At 53.1% G+C, this 17,544-nt stretch overlaps 7 protein-coding genes across 7 annotated transcripts; 4 read left to right on the top strand and 3 right to left on the bottom strand.

Moving 5' to 3' along the window:
- Positions 1 to 369: 369 nt before the first annotated feature.
- PG985_012278 (uncharacterized protein) lies at positions 370 to 1,814 on the top strand (the record flags this gene model as incomplete). Its single annotated transcript, XM_066832045.1, has 2 exons — positions 370 to 461; positions 548 to 1,814. 2 exons carry the CDS (start codon positions 370 to 372, stop codon positions 1,812 to 1,814), a joined length of 1,359 nt encoding a protein of 452 aa, XP_066680095.1.
- A 747-nt stretch (positions 1,815 to 2,561) lies between these two features.
- PG985_012277 (uncharacterized protein) lies at positions 2,562 to 4,001 on the bottom strand (the record flags this gene model as incomplete). Its single annotated transcript, XM_066832044.1, has 1 exon — positions 2,562 to 4,001. The coding sequence occupies one exon, from the start codon at positions 3,999 to 4,001 to the stop codon at positions 2,562 to 2,564; it is 1,440 nt and encodes a 479-aa protein (XP_066680094.1).
- A 910-nt stretch (positions 4,002 to 4,911) lies between these two features.
- Positions 4,912 to 5,986, bottom strand: PG985_012276 (Extradiol ring-cleavage dioxygenase- class III enzyme- subunit B; the record flags this gene model as incomplete). Its single annotated transcript, XM_066832043.1, has 5 exons — positions 4,912 to 5,037; positions 5,091 to 5,407; positions 5,476 to 5,636; positions 5,714 to 5,886; positions 5,945 to 5,986. The coding sequence occupies 5 exons, from the start codon at positions 5,984 to 5,986 to the stop codon at positions 4,912 to 4,914; spliced, it is 819 nt and encodes a 272-aa protein (XP_066680093.1).
- A 687-nt stretch (positions 5,987 to 6,673) lies between these two features.
- PG985_012275 (acyl-protein thioesterase 1) lies at positions 6,674 to 7,548 on the top strand (the record flags this gene model as incomplete). The annotated part of the gene is made up of 3 exons (XM_066832042.1): positions 6,674 to 6,868; positions 6,964 to 7,397; positions 7,458 to 7,548. 3 exons carry the CDS (start codon positions 6,674 to 6,676, stop codon positions 7,546 to 7,548), a joined length of 720 nt encoding a protein of 239 aa, XP_066680092.1.
- A 242-nt stretch (positions 7,549 to 7,790) lies between these two features.
- On the bottom strand, positions 7,791 to 11,402 carry PG985_012274 (uncharacterized protein; the record flags this gene model as incomplete). Its single annotated transcript, XM_066832041.1, has 6 exons — positions 7,791 to 8,396; positions 8,462 to 9,348; positions 9,403 to 9,414; positions 9,901 to 10,110; positions 10,174 to 10,668; positions 11,180 to 11,402. The coding sequence occupies 6 exons, from the start codon at positions 11,400 to 11,402 to the stop codon at positions 7,791 to 7,793; spliced, it is 2,433 nt and encodes an 810-aa protein (XP_066680091.1).
- Positions 11,403 to 11,773: 371 nt separating this feature from the next.
- PG985_012273 (uncharacterized protein) lies at positions 11,774 to 13,615 on the top strand (the record flags this gene model as incomplete). The annotated part of the gene is made up of 1 exon (XM_066832040.1): positions 11,774 to 13,615. The coding sequence occupies one exon, from the start codon at positions 11,774 to 11,776 to the stop codon at positions 13,613 to 13,615; it is 1,842 nt and encodes a 613-aa protein (XP_066680090.1).
- Positions 13,616 to 14,043: 428 nt separating this feature from the next.
- PG985_012272 (uncharacterized protein) lies at positions 14,044 to 16,785 on the top strand (the record flags this gene model as incomplete). The annotated part of the gene is made up of 3 exons (XM_066832039.1): positions 14,044 to 15,588; positions 15,662 to 15,782; positions 15,863 to 16,785. The coding sequence occupies 3 exons, from the start codon at positions 14,044 to 14,046 to the stop codon at positions 16,783 to 16,785; spliced, it is 2,589 nt and encodes an 862-aa protein (XP_066680089.1).
- Between the last annotated feature and the right edge of the window lie 759 nt (positions 16,786 to 17,544).

Here is a 17,544-nt window from a genome sequence, read left to right as displayed (position 1 = left end):
GCACTCATCCCGACCCCTGCCAACTCCAACAATCAAAGTACCTGGGTACTCCCCCATTGGCCATATGCATTGGTTGCTGGGGCGGTTGGGCTTAGGTACAAGTTTGTTTTAGCCTCCGCCATTGCTCTCCAAATCAGAAATTCTATGTCTATCAATGCCAAAGTCAAAGGGCAGTGGTTGAACGCATCCTGTCGCATACTATTGCAGCCCCCTTCCACCCTGATCTTAGTCTCGTCCAAATAACATTTCTAGCCCAATCCTCAACTCGCGATTTCGAGACGCATCTTGCCAATAGGTCGGACTTCGGCATCGAGACCCAGTCGCTGCAGTCAACAATCACGAGTCTCAGGTGGCCCGAGTCAAAACACAATGCCTCCCTTGATCTTACACAACGTCCCCGATGACGAGCTCTACACCGGCGAAGATGGGATCCAGAGACCATATGCTATGATATTCCCAGAGTACGTGATTTTCAGACCTGAACCGGTACTTCGCGCCTCGTTTCCCAGGCCGTTTTGACTTACAACCGTGCGTGTGGTTTTAGCAGCGACCGACAGAGAGATGCACCTCGGCGCCGTGCAGTTCCCGAGTCTGGCTCCTTCGGCAAGTCTACTAGAAGGTCGCGATCGAGGACCGGCAGCTTGCCGCCGAAACGCGAAGATGCGACTATGCAAGGCGCCGACAAACTGTTCGCCGACTATGTCTCCAGCCAGGAACCCGCGGCCGCGTCGAACAACCCCCAACGAAAAACCAGCTACCTCTCCCAGGCCGTGTCTCCCGATGATGCTGTCGTGGCGGCCCAGGCACCACGCTTTGTTCAGGAACCCACAGAGGTCATTTTGAGGGGTTACAGATCCTCGGCGCAGCAGTATGCTGCGATAAGTCAATATGAACAGCTGGCTGGGCGAATATGCGAGGACTATTCGCGCGAGCCACCCATCGAACAGCGGCGGTACAAGTCGGAGCTGCGAGACTCCGCCTTCACCAGGAGAAGAGCTCTGACGCCTCAGGAAAGGACAAAGGTGAACCGCGTGGATGGAGGAGAACACTGGATTAAGGTTACATTCGAATCGGCTGATGCGGCCGAGTCTGCTATTTACGCCTCTCCGCAAAAGATCATGGGTCACTTGGTGTTCGCCGAGGCCTACCGCGGCATGCCCCCTAAGGAAGACGCTGCCGTGATGGATATGGAAGGCAATGCCGGCATGTTGCAAGACGAGCAACCGAACCCGCGGTCGTTCCGCGGTGAGCGACGCCGCCCATCGGCCTCGCGCAATCAGAACGGCAAGGCGGCATCGAACCTCCCCAAGTCGTGGCTGGCCGGTACCCCAGCTGTCGGTCGGAACTCGAGTCTCGATCTGCATGGCTCGCCGCCCGAGTCCCAAACTTCGACCCACACCATCGATTCTGCCACCATGTCTTCCAATACGACCGGTACCGCGTCCACTGCTACTGTCACTGGCGCCTACCTCGGTTCCCGGGCGGCGGATTACGAACCCGTCGAGTCCACGAGCGCCATCACCACCGCCACAAATAATGAGTACTGCCGCCGCATCCCCGAAGCTCGCCGCATAAAGGTGATATCGGCCGACCAAGCCCTACTGCCGCAGCCCGGCGTTGTAGCGCGGCTGACAAGTCGCATTCCTCTAATCAAGTGGTTGAGCGGCAGCATGATCGGGGACGAGGTGCCGCGACTCGAAAGCGGCGAGTTTGACTTCAACCGGGCGAGTCTGTACTGGCGAGTTATGTATTACCTGGACAGCTGGTTTGGACTGTTTGGCAAAGAGATCGTTAGTGCCGATAAGGATGACTAGACAGTTCTTTACCCGGATACAGGGGCTGCTTACAATACATGCTTGCTACCAAGTTGCTCGGCAAGAAGTTTGGCGAGGCGCTCGCTACGGTATGACTTTTCTAGAGTGTGGTTCAAACAATCCCCAAAAAGTGCATTATTACAGGCGTCGAGGGGAGTTCAAGCATTGTGCTGGTTGATTTGTGTGCAATGGCGCAGTAGGAGGGGACAGGCCTCAAGAGTACTTAATCAAATTCATGAGAGGATGAAGGAGCGAAACAGGCTCGTAACAAGAACCTAAAACTCCACACAAGCTTTTCGTGAAGGAGCACGTCATCAATAGATATTCCCGATAGACAGGCACCATATATGTTACAGATTATTGTCTCTCCATCTGTGTGCTAGCATGGCGTGGAAGTAGCCAAGATGCCACGGGGTCACACTTAAGAGGCATAAGCATGTAAGTGCCCAGAGCGTGTAACTCTGGCGATGCTTTCTCTGTGTTTTTAACCGAATATTGTATAAAAGGGGTATATAATTAAGAATGCCGGCCCTTTTTCTAAGGCTTCCCAATTCTGAACAAGACGTCGCACTGAGCGACCTGTAATCTCTATCTGCTAGTAACTCCAACCATGACCATGTCCTTCATTTGATCCGTTTCTTCGTAAGGGGCGATTTCTGCATGAAGCATGCATGTCGGTATGCAATGCAATACTCTACTCAATTCTCTGCCAAATAGCATCATTCCGTTTCAGAGCTGTTGTCGTCCTTATCGGTCGAGCTCCATCTGCGTGTCCTGCCCTTGACAGTCGAGCCCGGAGAATGTGTCCCCCCCGCTGGCCCTGCGCAGCCCCTCGTGCTTCCAAGGCGAGGCCCCATCCTCATCGCTTTCTTCGTCTTCGCGGCCTTTCTGCTGTTCTAGCGTGAGGCTCTGCGCGGTTACGTCTCTAGCCCCTTCGCCCTCGTCGTCGCCCAAGAACAACGAGTCTGGGTCCAAGATGACGTCCGTGTGATTCCGTCTGATGGGCTGTGGGCTGAAGGGCCGGACGCCGCGGCTCTGGTTGAATTCGGAAAAGATGCTCTCGTTATCGCCCCTTTCCCTCTCCACCGCGCCCGTGAGGCTCTGGTACCGATCGGTCTCGACGAGCAGGCTATCCGTACGGCCGTGGCCCCGCGACTTGCCCGATCTCGTCCCGGAGTCGGACTCCGAGTCGCCCTGCTGCAGTATGCTCTTAGGCGGCAGTATACTAAACAGCTTCGCCCCGTCCACCCCGTTGTGGGCGCCAGGGTTGCCGACGATACCGGCCCCGACCAGCGCGTCGTCCTCGGAGGCGAAGAGGTCCCGCCCCTTCTCGAGGAGCTCGTCCAGGCCGCCGCCGCTCCAGCCCTTGCGGGCCAGGCTCTCGAAGATGTCCACCTCGGCCCGCACCAGGCTGCAGCTCGCATCCAGGATCTTGACGCTCGTCTCCTGGCTCTCGCGCAGCAAGGTCCTAGCATGGTCGCCGTGCAGGGTCGTGAGGCCGTCGAGCCGGCTCGTGAGCTCCACCAGGTGCTCGCGGAACTTGGAGACGTCCCGCCGGCGCTGCTTGTGCAGCTTGAGGCCCTCCTTCTCGAGCCGCCGGATCTCCTGGCTCCGGGCGGCCGCCTCGCGCCGGTACCGCTCGTCCTCGTCGTCAATGGCGGCCCGCCACTTGTCGAGCTCGTGCAGGAGCGGCACCTCGAAGTTGCGGTACACCGTCTCGGACAGGATCTGCTGGTGGTTCGCGACCAGGTGGTGGACTCCGCTCGCGCCAAGCAGCAGGTCCGCGGTGCAGGACCCTTGCTTGGTAGTGTAGGAGTTGGACAGGCTCGGACAGCCGCCGCCGCCGCCGATGCCGGGCAGGGGGCCGAGGGCGTCGGCGCGCGACTCTTTCAGGCGGGCGCAGGCTTCGAGGGAGGCGCCGAAGGCGGAGGCGGTCGTAGAGAGGGTGGCCAGGGCCTGGCGGTAGGACTTGGCGGTCGAGAGGAGATCGGCGTAGGCGGTCTGGCTGGCCTCGAGGTCGGCCTTGGTGAGGATGGCGTGCGCCGGCCGCGGCGGCGGTGGGAGGGGCAAGGTGTAGGACGAGAGCACGTTCGCCGTCGATGCATAGGTGAAAGTCGGTGAGCCCGGGATGGGGGGTAGTTGAGAGGGCGAGGGAGAGGGCGGACGGTCGTTGACGGGCGACGCCATGGTGGGTGCTGTTGGCTGAGGTTCCTTCGTTTGGAAGAGGCGGCCGGTAGGGCAAGGTGGTGCAGGTGGTGGGTAGGTAATTGTTTATCTTAGCATTTGGAGACGCCGAATGGGGACGCAGGGGGTTGATGGAGCAATGGACTCGAGAACCTGGCTGTTGCACGACAACAATACTTAGAGGCGGTCGACTTTATTAAAGGGCTCGCAACAAGACTTCGTCTGCCAGTAGAGCAATTAATAAATACCTCAAAGTGTTCAAGGTGGTTTGACAGCAGTTTTGACACGACTCAACCTGATATCTGTGCAGCAAAGCCTCAACTTTCGGTGCTAAAGCTGGGCCTGGTTCCATGCACGCCTACTGTTGATTGGCCTCCCCACTTACACACCTGACAGTTGCTGATGGGTTTGCCTTGTGATCAATCGACATCTGCATCTTATAATGGGGACTTGGTCCACATGGCTATGAGATAAGGCATGCTGTAGGTATGGCATTCGTTAATTGGGCAGCAGAGATATGTACATACGAAGAATGTTGAGAAGGCTAGATCAGATATTCATCTTGCCGGTGATTTGACATGTGCTGTTGGAAATCTTCGCTAAGGTCAAAACTCCCACTACCCACGTAAAATACAAACCTCTCGGGGGTTTACCATCTCCCGCACTCTCTGTCCAACGTCATGCCGCGCTAACGTAAAGTGCATTAGCACCTGAGATACAAAAATAGAAACATTCATAAGGAGTACCTACTTGTAGAAATTCGCTAATTCCAGTGGAACTTCACTTCGGTAAGCGGCTTCTAAGGCGGCTCCTACGATGTCTGAATACCCACAAGACTACATACACTTGAATCCTGGACGAGAATCCCAAAGATGCGAATCCATAGGTTACAGGTTGTATGTGGTCGACGCACTCACGAACTCGCAAATCTGTACTGAGCCCAACCCATACTGCCTTCGTGCAGAGTCCAGGTTCTCTTCCCCGGGTCATCACCAGCAGCTCCGGCCGCCACGTAGATCGGCATCAAATGGTCCATATGCTGAAGAATATTAACCCATGCTTCTTGAAACGAGCCAGCAGGTGTGTACTTACGGGATGTGCCTCTCGAGCATCAGGTCGTTTCGCGGCCTCCGCCATACGTGCCTGGCGTTCCGCTGGCGGCGTTTCCGTCGCTTCCTTCAGAGCCTCATCAAACGACACCGTGTACCGCTGTGGAATGGGGCTGGACATGGCGTAGCGCATGTCTCTCAGGTTGTGCACCGACATGCCGGCGCCAATGATGACGACGCCTTTGTCTCGCAGCGATGCGACGGCTTGACCCAGGCGGTAATGCATGTCCGGGTCCTCATTGTTGTACAGACTCACCTGGACAAGCGGCACGTTCAAAGGGTTCTGCTCAGGATCGAAAGCTAGACAGCATACACGTGAGTTCAATAGGCACTATTCCGAAGGCCAGCCTGTATAAGAAAGTACGTACCGACGCTGAAACCAGACCAGACTCCGTGGTCGAGCCCGCGGGTCACTCCTTTGGACTTGATGCCGGCGTTCGACAGAAGACCCATGATCTTTGAGGCCAACTCAGGGCTGCCCTTATTCGGGTACTTCGCCTCATAGTAGTGTTTAGGGAATCCGTAAAAACTGCTCAATAACCCTCCATGAGTACATGTGCAACCGAGTACTGGTCATGCCCGGGTATATGCAAGGGCTGGACTTACTCGTATATCAAGTCTGTATGCTCGGCAGTGTTGACCTCGATAGCATCCCGGTCCGCTTCCCAATGGCCCGAAAATACAACTACAGCTTTCGGTTTTACATTTTGCGTGATCTCTTGTCCAATCGCTTGGAGCACGGGAAACACGGGATGCCTGGTTTCGTACTGGACATTGGGCTGCGCTAGAGTTTAGACGACATTCTTCCAATGCAGAAGGGGCTTACAGGGCTCATACACCGCCATGGCTGAAGAAATATACTGGCGTTTTACCCGACATTGTCGGAATCGAGGAATTGGAAGTTGTCAACGATTTTCTCGCAGCCGAGGAGATACCCAATAGGGATGAAATCGGTTTTGGGATCCAATTGGACATCAACGGATCAGAGGCTATATTGGAGCGTAGAAAAATAGCAAGAATCACTACGGCGACCGTGAGAATTAAAAACGGCCTCCGGAATTGTCTGATGGGATCCATTCACACAGCAACCGAGGGAAAGGAAACTTCAAATAGATCCTGTTGAGTGTTGAGTCTGTTACAAACCATCCGAAGTCTGCAATTGATACTACAGAATATGCATTCCCCCTGATTACCAAGGATATGTCAGCTGCAACCTCCTGACTCTCCGCCGGTGGGATAAGCCAGCCAGCCCGTGGCTCTGCCCAGGGCTCTTCCCCTCCAGTGCTAACGGAAGTGGAGCGAGCGCGGGGCCTTTTGGAATGCGACAGAATCAAACTGGCAGTTAACCTCTACTCTAGCGTCCAGTATCACACCACTGCATCAGTGCTCCCCGTCAACAACTATCTTTGGCCCGAGTCTCCTGCGTGTATGATCACATTGCCTTACCAATCCACTTTCATTCCTCGTCTCGCCTTGCTTCTTGCGTTGGTGTTGTTGCCTTTAGTAAGCGCCCAACAACTACTCAACTTCCCCGCTTTCCCGGAACCCGACGCCTTCTCGCCCACCATGAGCGCTCTCCGGCGGCTGCCCCCACTACTGTTCCCTCCGGCCAAGAAGCACACGGCCACCGTCATCTTCGTGCACGGCCTTGGCGACACCGGCTACGGATGGGCCGATGCGGTCGAGAACTGGCGCCGCAGGTCCAAGCTGGACGAGGTCAAGTTCATCTTGCCTCATGCCCCTCAAATCCCCATCACATGTGTAAGTGGCCGCTATTGTCTCCATGCTTGATTCGTCTACGTTTGTTGTCGTCATTGTCGTTGTTCTTCTCCTAAGAATGTGTCACCGTATTATAGAATGGCGGCATGCGCATGCCCGGCTGGTTCGACATCTTCGCCCTCGGTGGTCGACCCGATGACCTGCGGAGGAACCAGGACGAGAAGGGCATCGAAGTGACCCGCGACTACCTCCGTGACTTGGTCAAGGCCGAGATAGACGGTGGCATCCCTGCTGAGCGCATAGTCCTCGGAGGTTTCTCCCAGGGAGGCGCCATGTCGTTGTTGACAGGACTCACGTCCAACGTTAAACTAGGCGGCATTGTTGGCCTGTCGTCGTGGCTCCCCTTGGACCACAAGCTTCCCGATTACCTCAAGGAATACGATCTCAACCGCGAGACCCCTATTCTGATGTGCCATGGTGACTCGGATCCCGTGGTGCCGACTGCGTTTGGCAAGGACTCCTCGCAGGCTCTCAAAGACCAGGGATTCAAGGTGACCTTCACGCTGTACCCGTAAGTTATCCAATTATCCGTATGATCTCACCAGGATCACATCTTGCTGACATGGCCCAGCAACATGGCCCACTCGGCCTGTGTGGAAGAGCTTGACGAGGTTCAGAACTTCCTGAGCAAATGTGTGCCCGCTCTCGAAAATGAGAAATAGTCAGACCTACAACAGCATTGTCATTGGTTCACACGACGGCTTGGAGATGTGTGCCCGATACATTTGTTGCATTCCCTAGATCAATATATTACTTGAATTACCTATAGCTGACTCGTGCGGTTGGGGGCTCTGTGACATGATCAAATGGGCGACCCTAGAAACCAGTAAACACAACCCTCTGCTCACCGACATGTCTGGGTTGTCTTGAGGGATGAGGCTCTATCATCAGACCTGTGTATGGCTCAATTCGTGTTGGCGGTCGCGCCATGATTGGCTTGAAATGATGCCAAGACATCCTTATTGATGCAGAGGCCATTGAACGCTTCAATAAAAGCGCTGTACTCGTCGTCGAATTCCTCTACCCAGCTGTCTTCTTGGGCTTCTAGCTCCCGTACGCTTGATACTTGATACTCTGCTCTGAAAGCTGCTCTAGTATCAATGGGGCCATCCAAGAAGACCAAGCCTTTGGTTGCAATACACGGGAATGAGAAAAATTTGAAACCACGAATATCTGTATTCCCGACCCTTTCATGGACGATAATGGAGTTGATGGGTCTCAACCCTGCCTCCCAAGAATCGGTAGGACCAGGGAACGTCGCCGACGGCGTGTGACCAGCACGCAAAAGCTTCTCTTCGCGGTATGCGCAAGCCTTCATGATATCATTGTGTCGCAGAGGAGATCCTCTCACTCGTAGCTCGTGCCGGAAACCATCATGGCCAGAGCGAATCCGGTTATATATCGAGGCAATGTCGTCTTCAGCGAGGGATCTGAGGAGCTCTGACCGGGTGGACCAATGGAGGTAAGGGAATACGTCATCTGCAACGTCCCTCAAACCGACCATATTTGCCTGCTTGCTTAGTTAGATTCACGCCTGGTATCGGAGTCCTGGTATATTTCTGAATGGTTGCTTACTTGGTCATGGCCTGAATTCAATCTGCCCGGGATAGAGGGTTGTGCAGCTGTGTTCAGCAATAAAGATTGTATCTCGTCGTAGAGGGAGTCCAACATCATCATATGAAGATCTTTGAGATGCATATGGATTGCTTGGATCCCGACAATTTCCCACATTTCCAGGTCGTCCAGCAATAACCTGGACTGCTGGCTGCTACGGAAAAGACTAGGTGCTCTGTTGCGGATGAAGACCTTGTTGAATAGCTCGTGGCGGAGCCATGCTCGCCTGTACCGAGTCGACTCGGCTCTTGTGATAGCAGGACGGGTCGACTCCTGGCTCGCGGTACCGCAATAGGAAAAGGAGGAGTCGGCCCAATGCGGGAGGCAACCCTCTTCTGCAGCCCAGTTATCGCTCTTGGCCTTTCTCACAAGGTCGTCTACGAATCGCATAATGACTCGATCTAGCTGGCAGAGCATCACGACTTCCTTGCGCGAGCAGGGCCAGGGATCCTGCGAGGCGCGGTCTGTGAGATAGCTGTTGATCCTGGTGCGCATCTCGTCGCGGTCGGTGATGTCGGAAAAGTCAGGGCAGCGGACAATGGCCAGAGCATCGGGAAGGCATTCGTAGCCTATGGACCTGCAGACTACTTTAAACAAGGTGGTGTTCCTCCTGTACAAAAAACCGTCCAGAAAGACCGCCGACGACGACAGGCAAGTCGCCAAGTCCTCGTACGAGTCCAAGTAACCCAGGATATGCGCTACAAGCTCGACTGGGAGATCCGACAGGCCAACGGAGGTAGCCGGGGCAAGGGATGTCTTCATTGGAATCTTTTGGATACCCGAAAATGACCGTGTTGGCAGTTTTCGAAAGTGGTGGGATTTTTGTGAATGCTGTAGATTTGGGTGGCCTGGCTGGCACCATTATGAATATTCCTTGTTCTATAGCTCTCATTTATACTTACACTTGGCGAGAACTAGAAAATGGTTTATGTGTTTTTCACACGAACCTCAACCTGGTTTATGGAAAGATGTGGCCCTGGTAAAACAGAGTTTAAGGATCACCTGGAATCTCCTTTTCTAAGTAGCCACATTGCCCTCAGTTCATATAAACAATAACTTTATGATAGCGATAAAAAGAGTGAAGAGTAGCTACCACGTTTTCCTCCTGGCTGGGGTTTACCTCCAGGTCTCTAATTGTCCAGGAAATAAGAGCATTTAGTTTATTTATTTATTTTAGATATTTTCAGTTTCGACAATATGTGATTTCTTCGTTATCTCAAACTCTATTCTACAGCCTTTCTTTTATATGAAATGATATTGCCGGAGTATTCAACCCGTAAAACCAGAGTTACTCTTTTGCAACTGCCTTCCTTATGCCCGTCTTTGCTGTTGCCCCCCTGTCTTCTTGTAATGCTACGGCATATCCTATTTGAGAAACCCCTTTTCCCTCCACATCATACTACTGTTGACCGTATTCCCATTGCTGTCAGCGACCTGATAACTGTCAAACTCTTTGAAACCAAGCTTGCTAGAAACGGACTGAACATGGCCTGAACTTGTTTCCAGTGTGATGACGTGGTCTTTTCCATGTACCTTGACAATATGCTCTATAATTCTCGTGGCGATATTCTGCTTTCGGTAATCTTGATGCACCACTAGGTCACCAATATCTAAGGCCTTGTCAGCTTATCTCCTGTTGATGCCTTCAATAGAAGCGAGTTGTGACCTCTCACCATAGAATGTCTTGCCCAGAGTTCCCAAGGCATCTCTTTGCTTGACGTAAGTGTCCTTGGTCATCTTGAGTATCTTCGCCTCGTTGAAGATGTAACGAAAGAGGTCGATCCAGTATTCATGTTCATCACCTGGCGGTGAGTTTGGACGGGTAGGTCTTCCCTTGAGAGTACCGTCAGGCTCTTTCAAGTTTTTTGTTTCTTTCTCTAGAATTTCTTCGCTGACAAATAATACAGTCGCACAGCCAACGACTTTGCTGTCTTTCTCTCTTGTTGCATAGTAGACACGGTTGCGGGAGAACTTGAGATCATACATCATTGTCGCTCGTTTTAGGGTCCGCTGGGCATCCCGGGCCTGCGGATCATCACCGTGCTCCAACGCTGCCTGATAGGACTTATCTTCAAAGGAACCATCGGCTTGCATGTCAGCGGCTTCGCGGATTAGCTTGAGCTTCTTCTCGCTGTCTTCAAGTGATGAAAACTCGTGGATATTGAACCCTGTCATTGTCCAGGATATGGTTTGTGACTCGTTCAGTGCGTGTCTTGAGCCAATGCAGTGAAAAGAAAGCCTTTTGAGGGTGTACGGTTGTATTCACTTCCAATGATCTTCATGGGCTGAAGCCTCACCTTTAAGCCCAGCACACCAGACCGCAGGTTTGGGTTACCAGTCACTCTTCAGGATTCGAGCGACATTCTGATCGGTGAAAGCATAGCGACTGCACGATGTCAGGGGCTGGAAGCATACGAACAGTCATAAAAAATTGTAACAGTTTGTTCTTTGGACGTTAGTTGTGCATGCTGTGAGGAGTACCAACCTCTGTTAACGAAGCATGCTAAGAACTGATATAGGGCAAACAAATAAAGCTTATATCTACTTCTCTCATCCGGCCAGTACAGTTCCCCAATACTAAACATGTTGATAATAGGCTCTATCCCAAATAGAGCTTAGGAACTTCAAGGTCCGCACCGCGCCTTGGTGTCGCTGACGGTGAGTCTTAGGGGGCATCACCGGCCACATCATGCGTATGCTTCTTCATGTTGACGAAGAAGGCAACGGTGATGGGCTGCGGCAGGTTGAACTGAACCGGGTCTCTGATCATTCCATTATCAAACCCCACCAGGTCCAGGGGCGTTCCTGAGCCCATAGTTTCAGCTACCCGGCAATTTTGATGTAGCACAGCGAGGTCATCATCAGTGTTGCCGACAATTGCGGCGGGTTTTATCAAGGGCATGACTAGAGTATCCCCCATTAAAGGAGGCCACTCCCTACCTCCTAAGCTTCAAAATGATAATGCTGGTCAAAAGAGAAACATTGAAGAGGATGAACATGGTTTGCTTTTGATACCTAGGAGGTAAAATGCCAGGCAAGGTGCCACGCTGATTGAATGGTGCCACATGATTGCACAGCTGCCTCTTTAGCGCCGACTGCAGCAATTGAATTGAGCGAGTGCCGCATGCTAAAACTCCCCATTCCAAGACCCTCCCACGCACTGGCCCACTGCTTAGATGAGCGTAAAGTTCCCACCTGCCGTATCCTCATTGAACATTAACTGCATCTTAGCTCACTGCCACCACGAAACACCATATCAAAGCATCAGACCTTATGGAACATCAATCTCCCTTCTCGCTGAGGCCATGGCCTCAAGGCGACAAGAAGCCCAAGAACATTGAAGAATTCGTGCAGCGTGTGAGCGCCGAGCGCAATGGCTTCCGCAATGTCAAGGAAGCCGACCTCGTCGAGGATATCAAGGCGCGCGCGGCAGGAGCTGCCAACCTGGACAATAGCCAGGGCAGCCCCGAAGGTGACTCGGAATCGGACACCGAGGCCGAGAACGGCAAGAAAGAGAAGACGGCTGTTGAGGCCCGCGACGACTTTCTGAGAAACCTCGAGGCGGCGCATCAATCGGCTATGCTGAATCTGGACCTGGTCTCTCTTCTTCTTTCCAAGGAAACGCCCAACCAAGCTGGCACGACCTTATCTCCCACCCTGCGTGAGCTGGTTGGAATCGGCACTCTGGGCTCATCGAAAGTGCACCAGTCCAACATCACACCCGCCAGAGAAGCCGACGATTTGGCCGTGGGTACAGGATGGAGAGTGATGGGCACCAACAAGATGGTCAGCTCTGTCTTGGAGGCAGCTGAGCGACTCGAGAAAGAGATCGCCCTCGAAACCAAGTACTGGGCCGATGTACTTGCCGTCAGTGAGAGTGGCTGGGCCGTGTCGTCCATGGTTGGCAAGGGTCTCGGCGTTCGTTTTGGTTTTGCCGAGGCTGCCCCGATGTACAGAGACAGCAGTATCGCGCGGTTGGTACGAAATGAGGACGGCAGTGCGCGACTGGACCATGGGCAAGCCGGAAGGGGCTCTCAGAGAGCGCGCGCTATTATCGAGGTCGATGGCAAGATCGTCGGGCGGTCACGTCTCCCCGGCAGCCTCCCGGACAACAGCCGCCTGGAGGACCGGGTTCTCGAGGCCCGTAACACCATCTTCGCACAGGAGTTGTGGTACGAGATTAGTCGCGAATCACGTACGCTTCTTTCTCTTGGTGTTCAGTCGGACGGCTCGCAGGTTTCCTACAATGTAAACCCCAGCACAAGGGTGATTATACGCCTGGAGGATCTTGCGGAACCCGAACTTCCCGAAGAGGACAACCTTTACGACCAAATGGCAGAGCTCACGATTCAAGGCCTCAACCTCTTTCTGATGGCCGCACATCGTCAAAACTACAGCAAACGAGTACAACCGAAGCATGGACGCAACAACCCACCTCACAACCTCCTACGGCCCCTTATCTCACGATATCGGTTTACTCTCGACTACGACAAGCTGGTTGGATTCATAAGTAGTCTGACCGACTCTTTGCATGCTGCAGGCTTCGATTCAGCAAGCTTCACCAAAACGCAGCCATCCCTTAGCTTGCAGCCGCCGTCTCGAGCCGACACGGACCACGCCCTCTCGCAAGCAGAGATGCTTATGTTGAACACCATCAATGTTCAGCAGTTTTCAGCTGATATATCGATCACGCCGGAAACTCGCATCGGCTTACGCGCAAAGGCTTTCTTGTCACTGGATGCTACGCAATTCAAAATCTCACTGCCTGGCCCACAGAACCCCCTTGTCAACCTATACCCCTCGTCGGATACGTACCCGAACGTTGATGAAGCGATACACTACGTCAGACAAGCCACGATCCGCGCAATCGTCGAAAGGCTGCTCGAGTTGACCTCGGAGAAACTGGCGAAGGAGGAGCTTGGCTGGGGCGATGCCGTGGACGGCGTTGCGCTTGTAGATGCGTCAGACAGGGAGCTTACCATAGGCACCGAAGGGACACAGCTTGTCGCAAAGACCAAAACCCAACGGCGCACTTGGAGCGTTGGCGTTTCGTCGCAAGAGAATATGGAAGAGTTCGTGCTCAAGTATTTCCAGAGCAAGGAGGATGTTCAATGAAAAGAAAAACAGAAAAGAAAATCAAAAAATCAATGGATCCACGAGGGTTGGCAGTCTATCCAAGTAGTAAGTTCAATAAGTACGGGTTTGACCCCTCTCAGACATTTTCATTATTATTGAGATCAATCAAGAGATTGCATGGTTCGTAACTCTCTATTGGAAGACTCGAGCATCGGCTTGCAGTGAGTAGAAGACGTGGGGGGCTGCACGTGGGGCTTTCGCTACTTAATCCATGCTCCGTTTCGTGACCGCGTGTTGGCATGGGCGGCCCCCGTCGGATTCTGTGTTGCTTTTCATATATGTCCCTTGCTTAGTCAACCTTTTTTTCTTTTTCTTAAAGTTGTCCTCTACCTACACTTCATGAATTATTGAAAACTCCTACTACCTTTGCTGCAAATTCTTCTTGCTTGTTTGCTGGATAATTCCCCATGTCGTCCCAAGGGGAGTCTGCCAGTCAGGCACCAAAGGGCACTGGTAGTCCAGGTGCAAGTGAGCAACCAAGAAACAGTGCCTCGCCAGACAGGCTTCCCGAGAAAACGGCGAAACCATTCACTGTTTTCTTTTCCAGCAATTCCGGCCCTGCGAAAGCAGTCACTGTTCCTCAGTTCAAGTTCAATGCGGAAACCGTCCCAAGATTTCCTGCATCCCTCGGCGCTGGAGGTGGCCCGTCTTCACCCGGTCTTAGCACCCATCCGGCCGCCAAAGAGCCTGCCACATCCACGTCTTCTGATGCCACCACTACTGCGTCCGCTTCAAGACCGCTTTTTGGACCATTGAGCCTGAATAGTGCTCCTCAGGAGAAGGGAGACAAGCTTCATTTCGCTTCCCGGGACAAAAAGGAAACCACAGTGCCAACCCCACCGGCCAACACAGCAAAACCTATCTTTGGGCCATTGAGCTTGAATCTCAGGCCCCAGGAGAAGGATACGAAAAAGAACATATCCTTTTCTATCCCAGACAACAAGAAAGCGACTGCATCAAAACCAGCGGCTAATGGCCAGCATCCAGCTATACGTCAAGTGGAAGACAGTAGCGCACGAGCAAACCAAGGAGCCCCGTCAGCTCACCTCTCACTTATGCCTATTGTTTCGCAAGTCTTAGCGAAAACTCATGAGAACCACAGCATTGTCAGCCCATCATCGGACAGTGAAGAGACCGTCGGTATAGGACGGCTGCAGCCAAGGAAGGCTCGCAAAACTCCGGGATCATCCAACCCTGTTACGGTTACCTCTCCCAAACCGACAATGGCCAAGGGAGTGGCCAAGGGGCCAGACGTCACAGCCAAGCCCAGCCCCCGGCCGAAAGCAACTGCTGCGACCGACAGCAGCGGGCCTTTGGTCAAAACTATGCAGCCTGCTCCGCGGGCCGCAGATTTGTCGACACAAAGCAGAAATGCCCGTCACAGTACATCTACATCAGACGGGCTCGAGGACAGCGATGATGAGAGTGATGACGAAAGCGTGACCTCCAGCGAGATTTCTGATGAGGGTGACCCCCATTTCGATTACCATCTGAAGCTACTCACGCGACGCCCCGAGGACGACGACATGAAGGGCATCATGTCCGCCCCTGTCTTCTCTCATCCAGTGCTTGAGCATGCGCGGTCTCTTCGACAGAGCTCCAAGTCGACACCCTTCCCGCAGTATGCTCTCCTCGCAGGCAACAACGAAAAAGGATATGGTCCCGGCTTTGCGGATTCCCGCATCTTCTACAACGTTGCCAGTCCCTCGAGCATCTTCATCTGCGGCCAACAGGGGTCGGGCAAGAGCCACACCCTGTCCTGTCTTCTGGAGGGCTGCTTGATGCCATCCAAATTGGGCCGACTCCCACATCCTTTGACTGGAATTGTGTTCCATTACGACACATTTGTTTCTGACGCCAGCGCAACTCCTTGCGAGGCGGCTTATCTTGCATCTAGTGCTGATATCAAGGTCAGGGTGCTTTGTGCGCCTACGAGCATCCGTACAATGAGGGTAAGTGTGGTTTGGTGATGTCGTTGGTCGTTGATAATGGCGTAATATGGGCTGGCTAATACATTTTGTGCAGAGAACGTACAGCAAGCTCCCGGGTGTATCAGTGGAAGAATTACGGTTGAGGGAATCAGATCTGAACACCAAGAGAATGCTTGACTTGATGCAAGTGGGTGGTGGTTCAATGCCGCTTTATAGTAAGACCCCCATAGCTCGGTTTCCCATATTTGTCTCTTGTACTTGTTCACCCAGCTGCTGCTAACAGATGATTTCTTAGTGCACGTTATTCAGAGACTGCTAAGAGATATGCGGCTCGAGCAGCAGAAGAGTGGCGCAGACTTCAACTATCTCAGATTTAGGAACAGTCTGGCGCGAGAGGACCTTACTCAGCAGCAGTCGATTCCCTTGCAACAGCGTCTCGACACGCTGGAAAGCTTCATGGTTACGAACCAAGTCAACCCTCGGGAGAAGCCAAGCAAATCCTTGAAGGGAACTCTTTGGACGCCTTGTGAGGGCCAGCTAACCATTGTCGACCTCTCCTGCCCTTGCGTCACGGCCGAGATGGCATGCTCTCTCTTCAACATCTGTTTGTCGCTCTTTCTGGAGCAGCCATCGTCCATCGGCCGCGTCGTGGCCCTGGACGAGGCACACAAGTACATGAGCGAGTCGGCCGAGGCGCAGACGTTGACGAATTCCCTGCTCTCTACGATCCGCCTGCAGCGCCACCTCGGTGCACGGGCTTTCATCTCCACCCAGGAGCCCACCGTCTCGCCCAAGCTCCTCGACCTGTGCAGCATCACGATCGTGCATCACTTCCAATCACCCGACTGGTTGCGTGTCCTCAAAGGCCATCTCGCCGGTGTCTCTTCGGCTGTCAAGCAGCAACAGCAACAAGGGAAGAAAAAACAACAGCGTCACGATGATTATATCACAGATGAGGACGGTGTATCATACGGGGGGCTGTGTGGTATCCATATATCGCAGGATGACCCTACAAACGACATGATGTCGCACATCGTCAAGCTTCGGACCGGAGACGCCCTCCTCTTTGCACCCAGCGCGATTCTCGGTCTGGAGAAAAAGAAGGTCGGGGGAACTGAAGAAGTCCTCACGCCTAAGCAGCTCCACCACGAGGTCATGCGGGTCAGAGTTCGTGCTCGCATCACAGCTGATGGCGGGAAAAGCATCCTGGCCACCTGAAACCTCCCTTGTTGGGAAATCAAGAGGCTTATGTGTTAGATTCTGGCGCACGGTGCCCGACCTTGATGACTTTGCTGCCTCATCGCTACCTTTGAGCACTCATGGTTCAGTGCCTGGGACAGGTGTGCTTCCCCTTACCATGTCAAGAGGCTGGAGTTACCAAGCTCCGAACATTCCTTGGACAAAGCATCTTATCCTGGCTGCTGGCTGGACAGCTCTGTTCGGCCAGCCGTATCTGATGGGCTCAGTCGTAATACCTTGCTGCATAACTCATGATCCTACAACAACCATCGCTTTCTCTGTTCGTATATGAACAGAACAACCAGCTCAGAGGCTGGAGATGTGGTTAAGTACTGCTTTGTGCACAAGCGAAACTGTGCGACCAATCGCTGATCTTGAAAGTGCATAAAGATGTAGCTCGAGTGATCTCAGGTGTGTTCAAGATCTGTCGTTGGGTAATGCATAAGTTCACTCTACAGGCTTGGTCACAGATGAATGATACATACGATATCTGGTCAAGGAGTACACGGCGCTTTCGAGTAGATAGACCCCTCAAGGCAATGGCCCGCGGCGCCCCTTTGACTCCTTGGTGTGAGCATAGCAATGAATGATAAAGATAATCAAAATCCCCCATTATGAGCTTGTAACCGGGATGCCTATATAAAAACACGTGAAGCGTAATGAGGAATTGAGTCCAAGACTCGGTTCAATGTCGTCCAGCTTGTGTCTAAGTGGTTTTGGTCAAGCTACGTGTAGGCA

This window comes from Apiospora marii (assembly GCF_038362585.1).
Source record: "Apiospora marii strain CBS 49790 chromosome Unknown utg000009l_segment0_segment0, whole genome shotgun sequence".
NCBI lineage: Eukaryota > Fungi > Ascomycota > Sordariomycetes > Amphisphaeriales > Apiosporaceae > Apiospora > Apiospora marii.
This window is presented reverse-complemented; position numbering and strand designations above follow the sequence as displayed.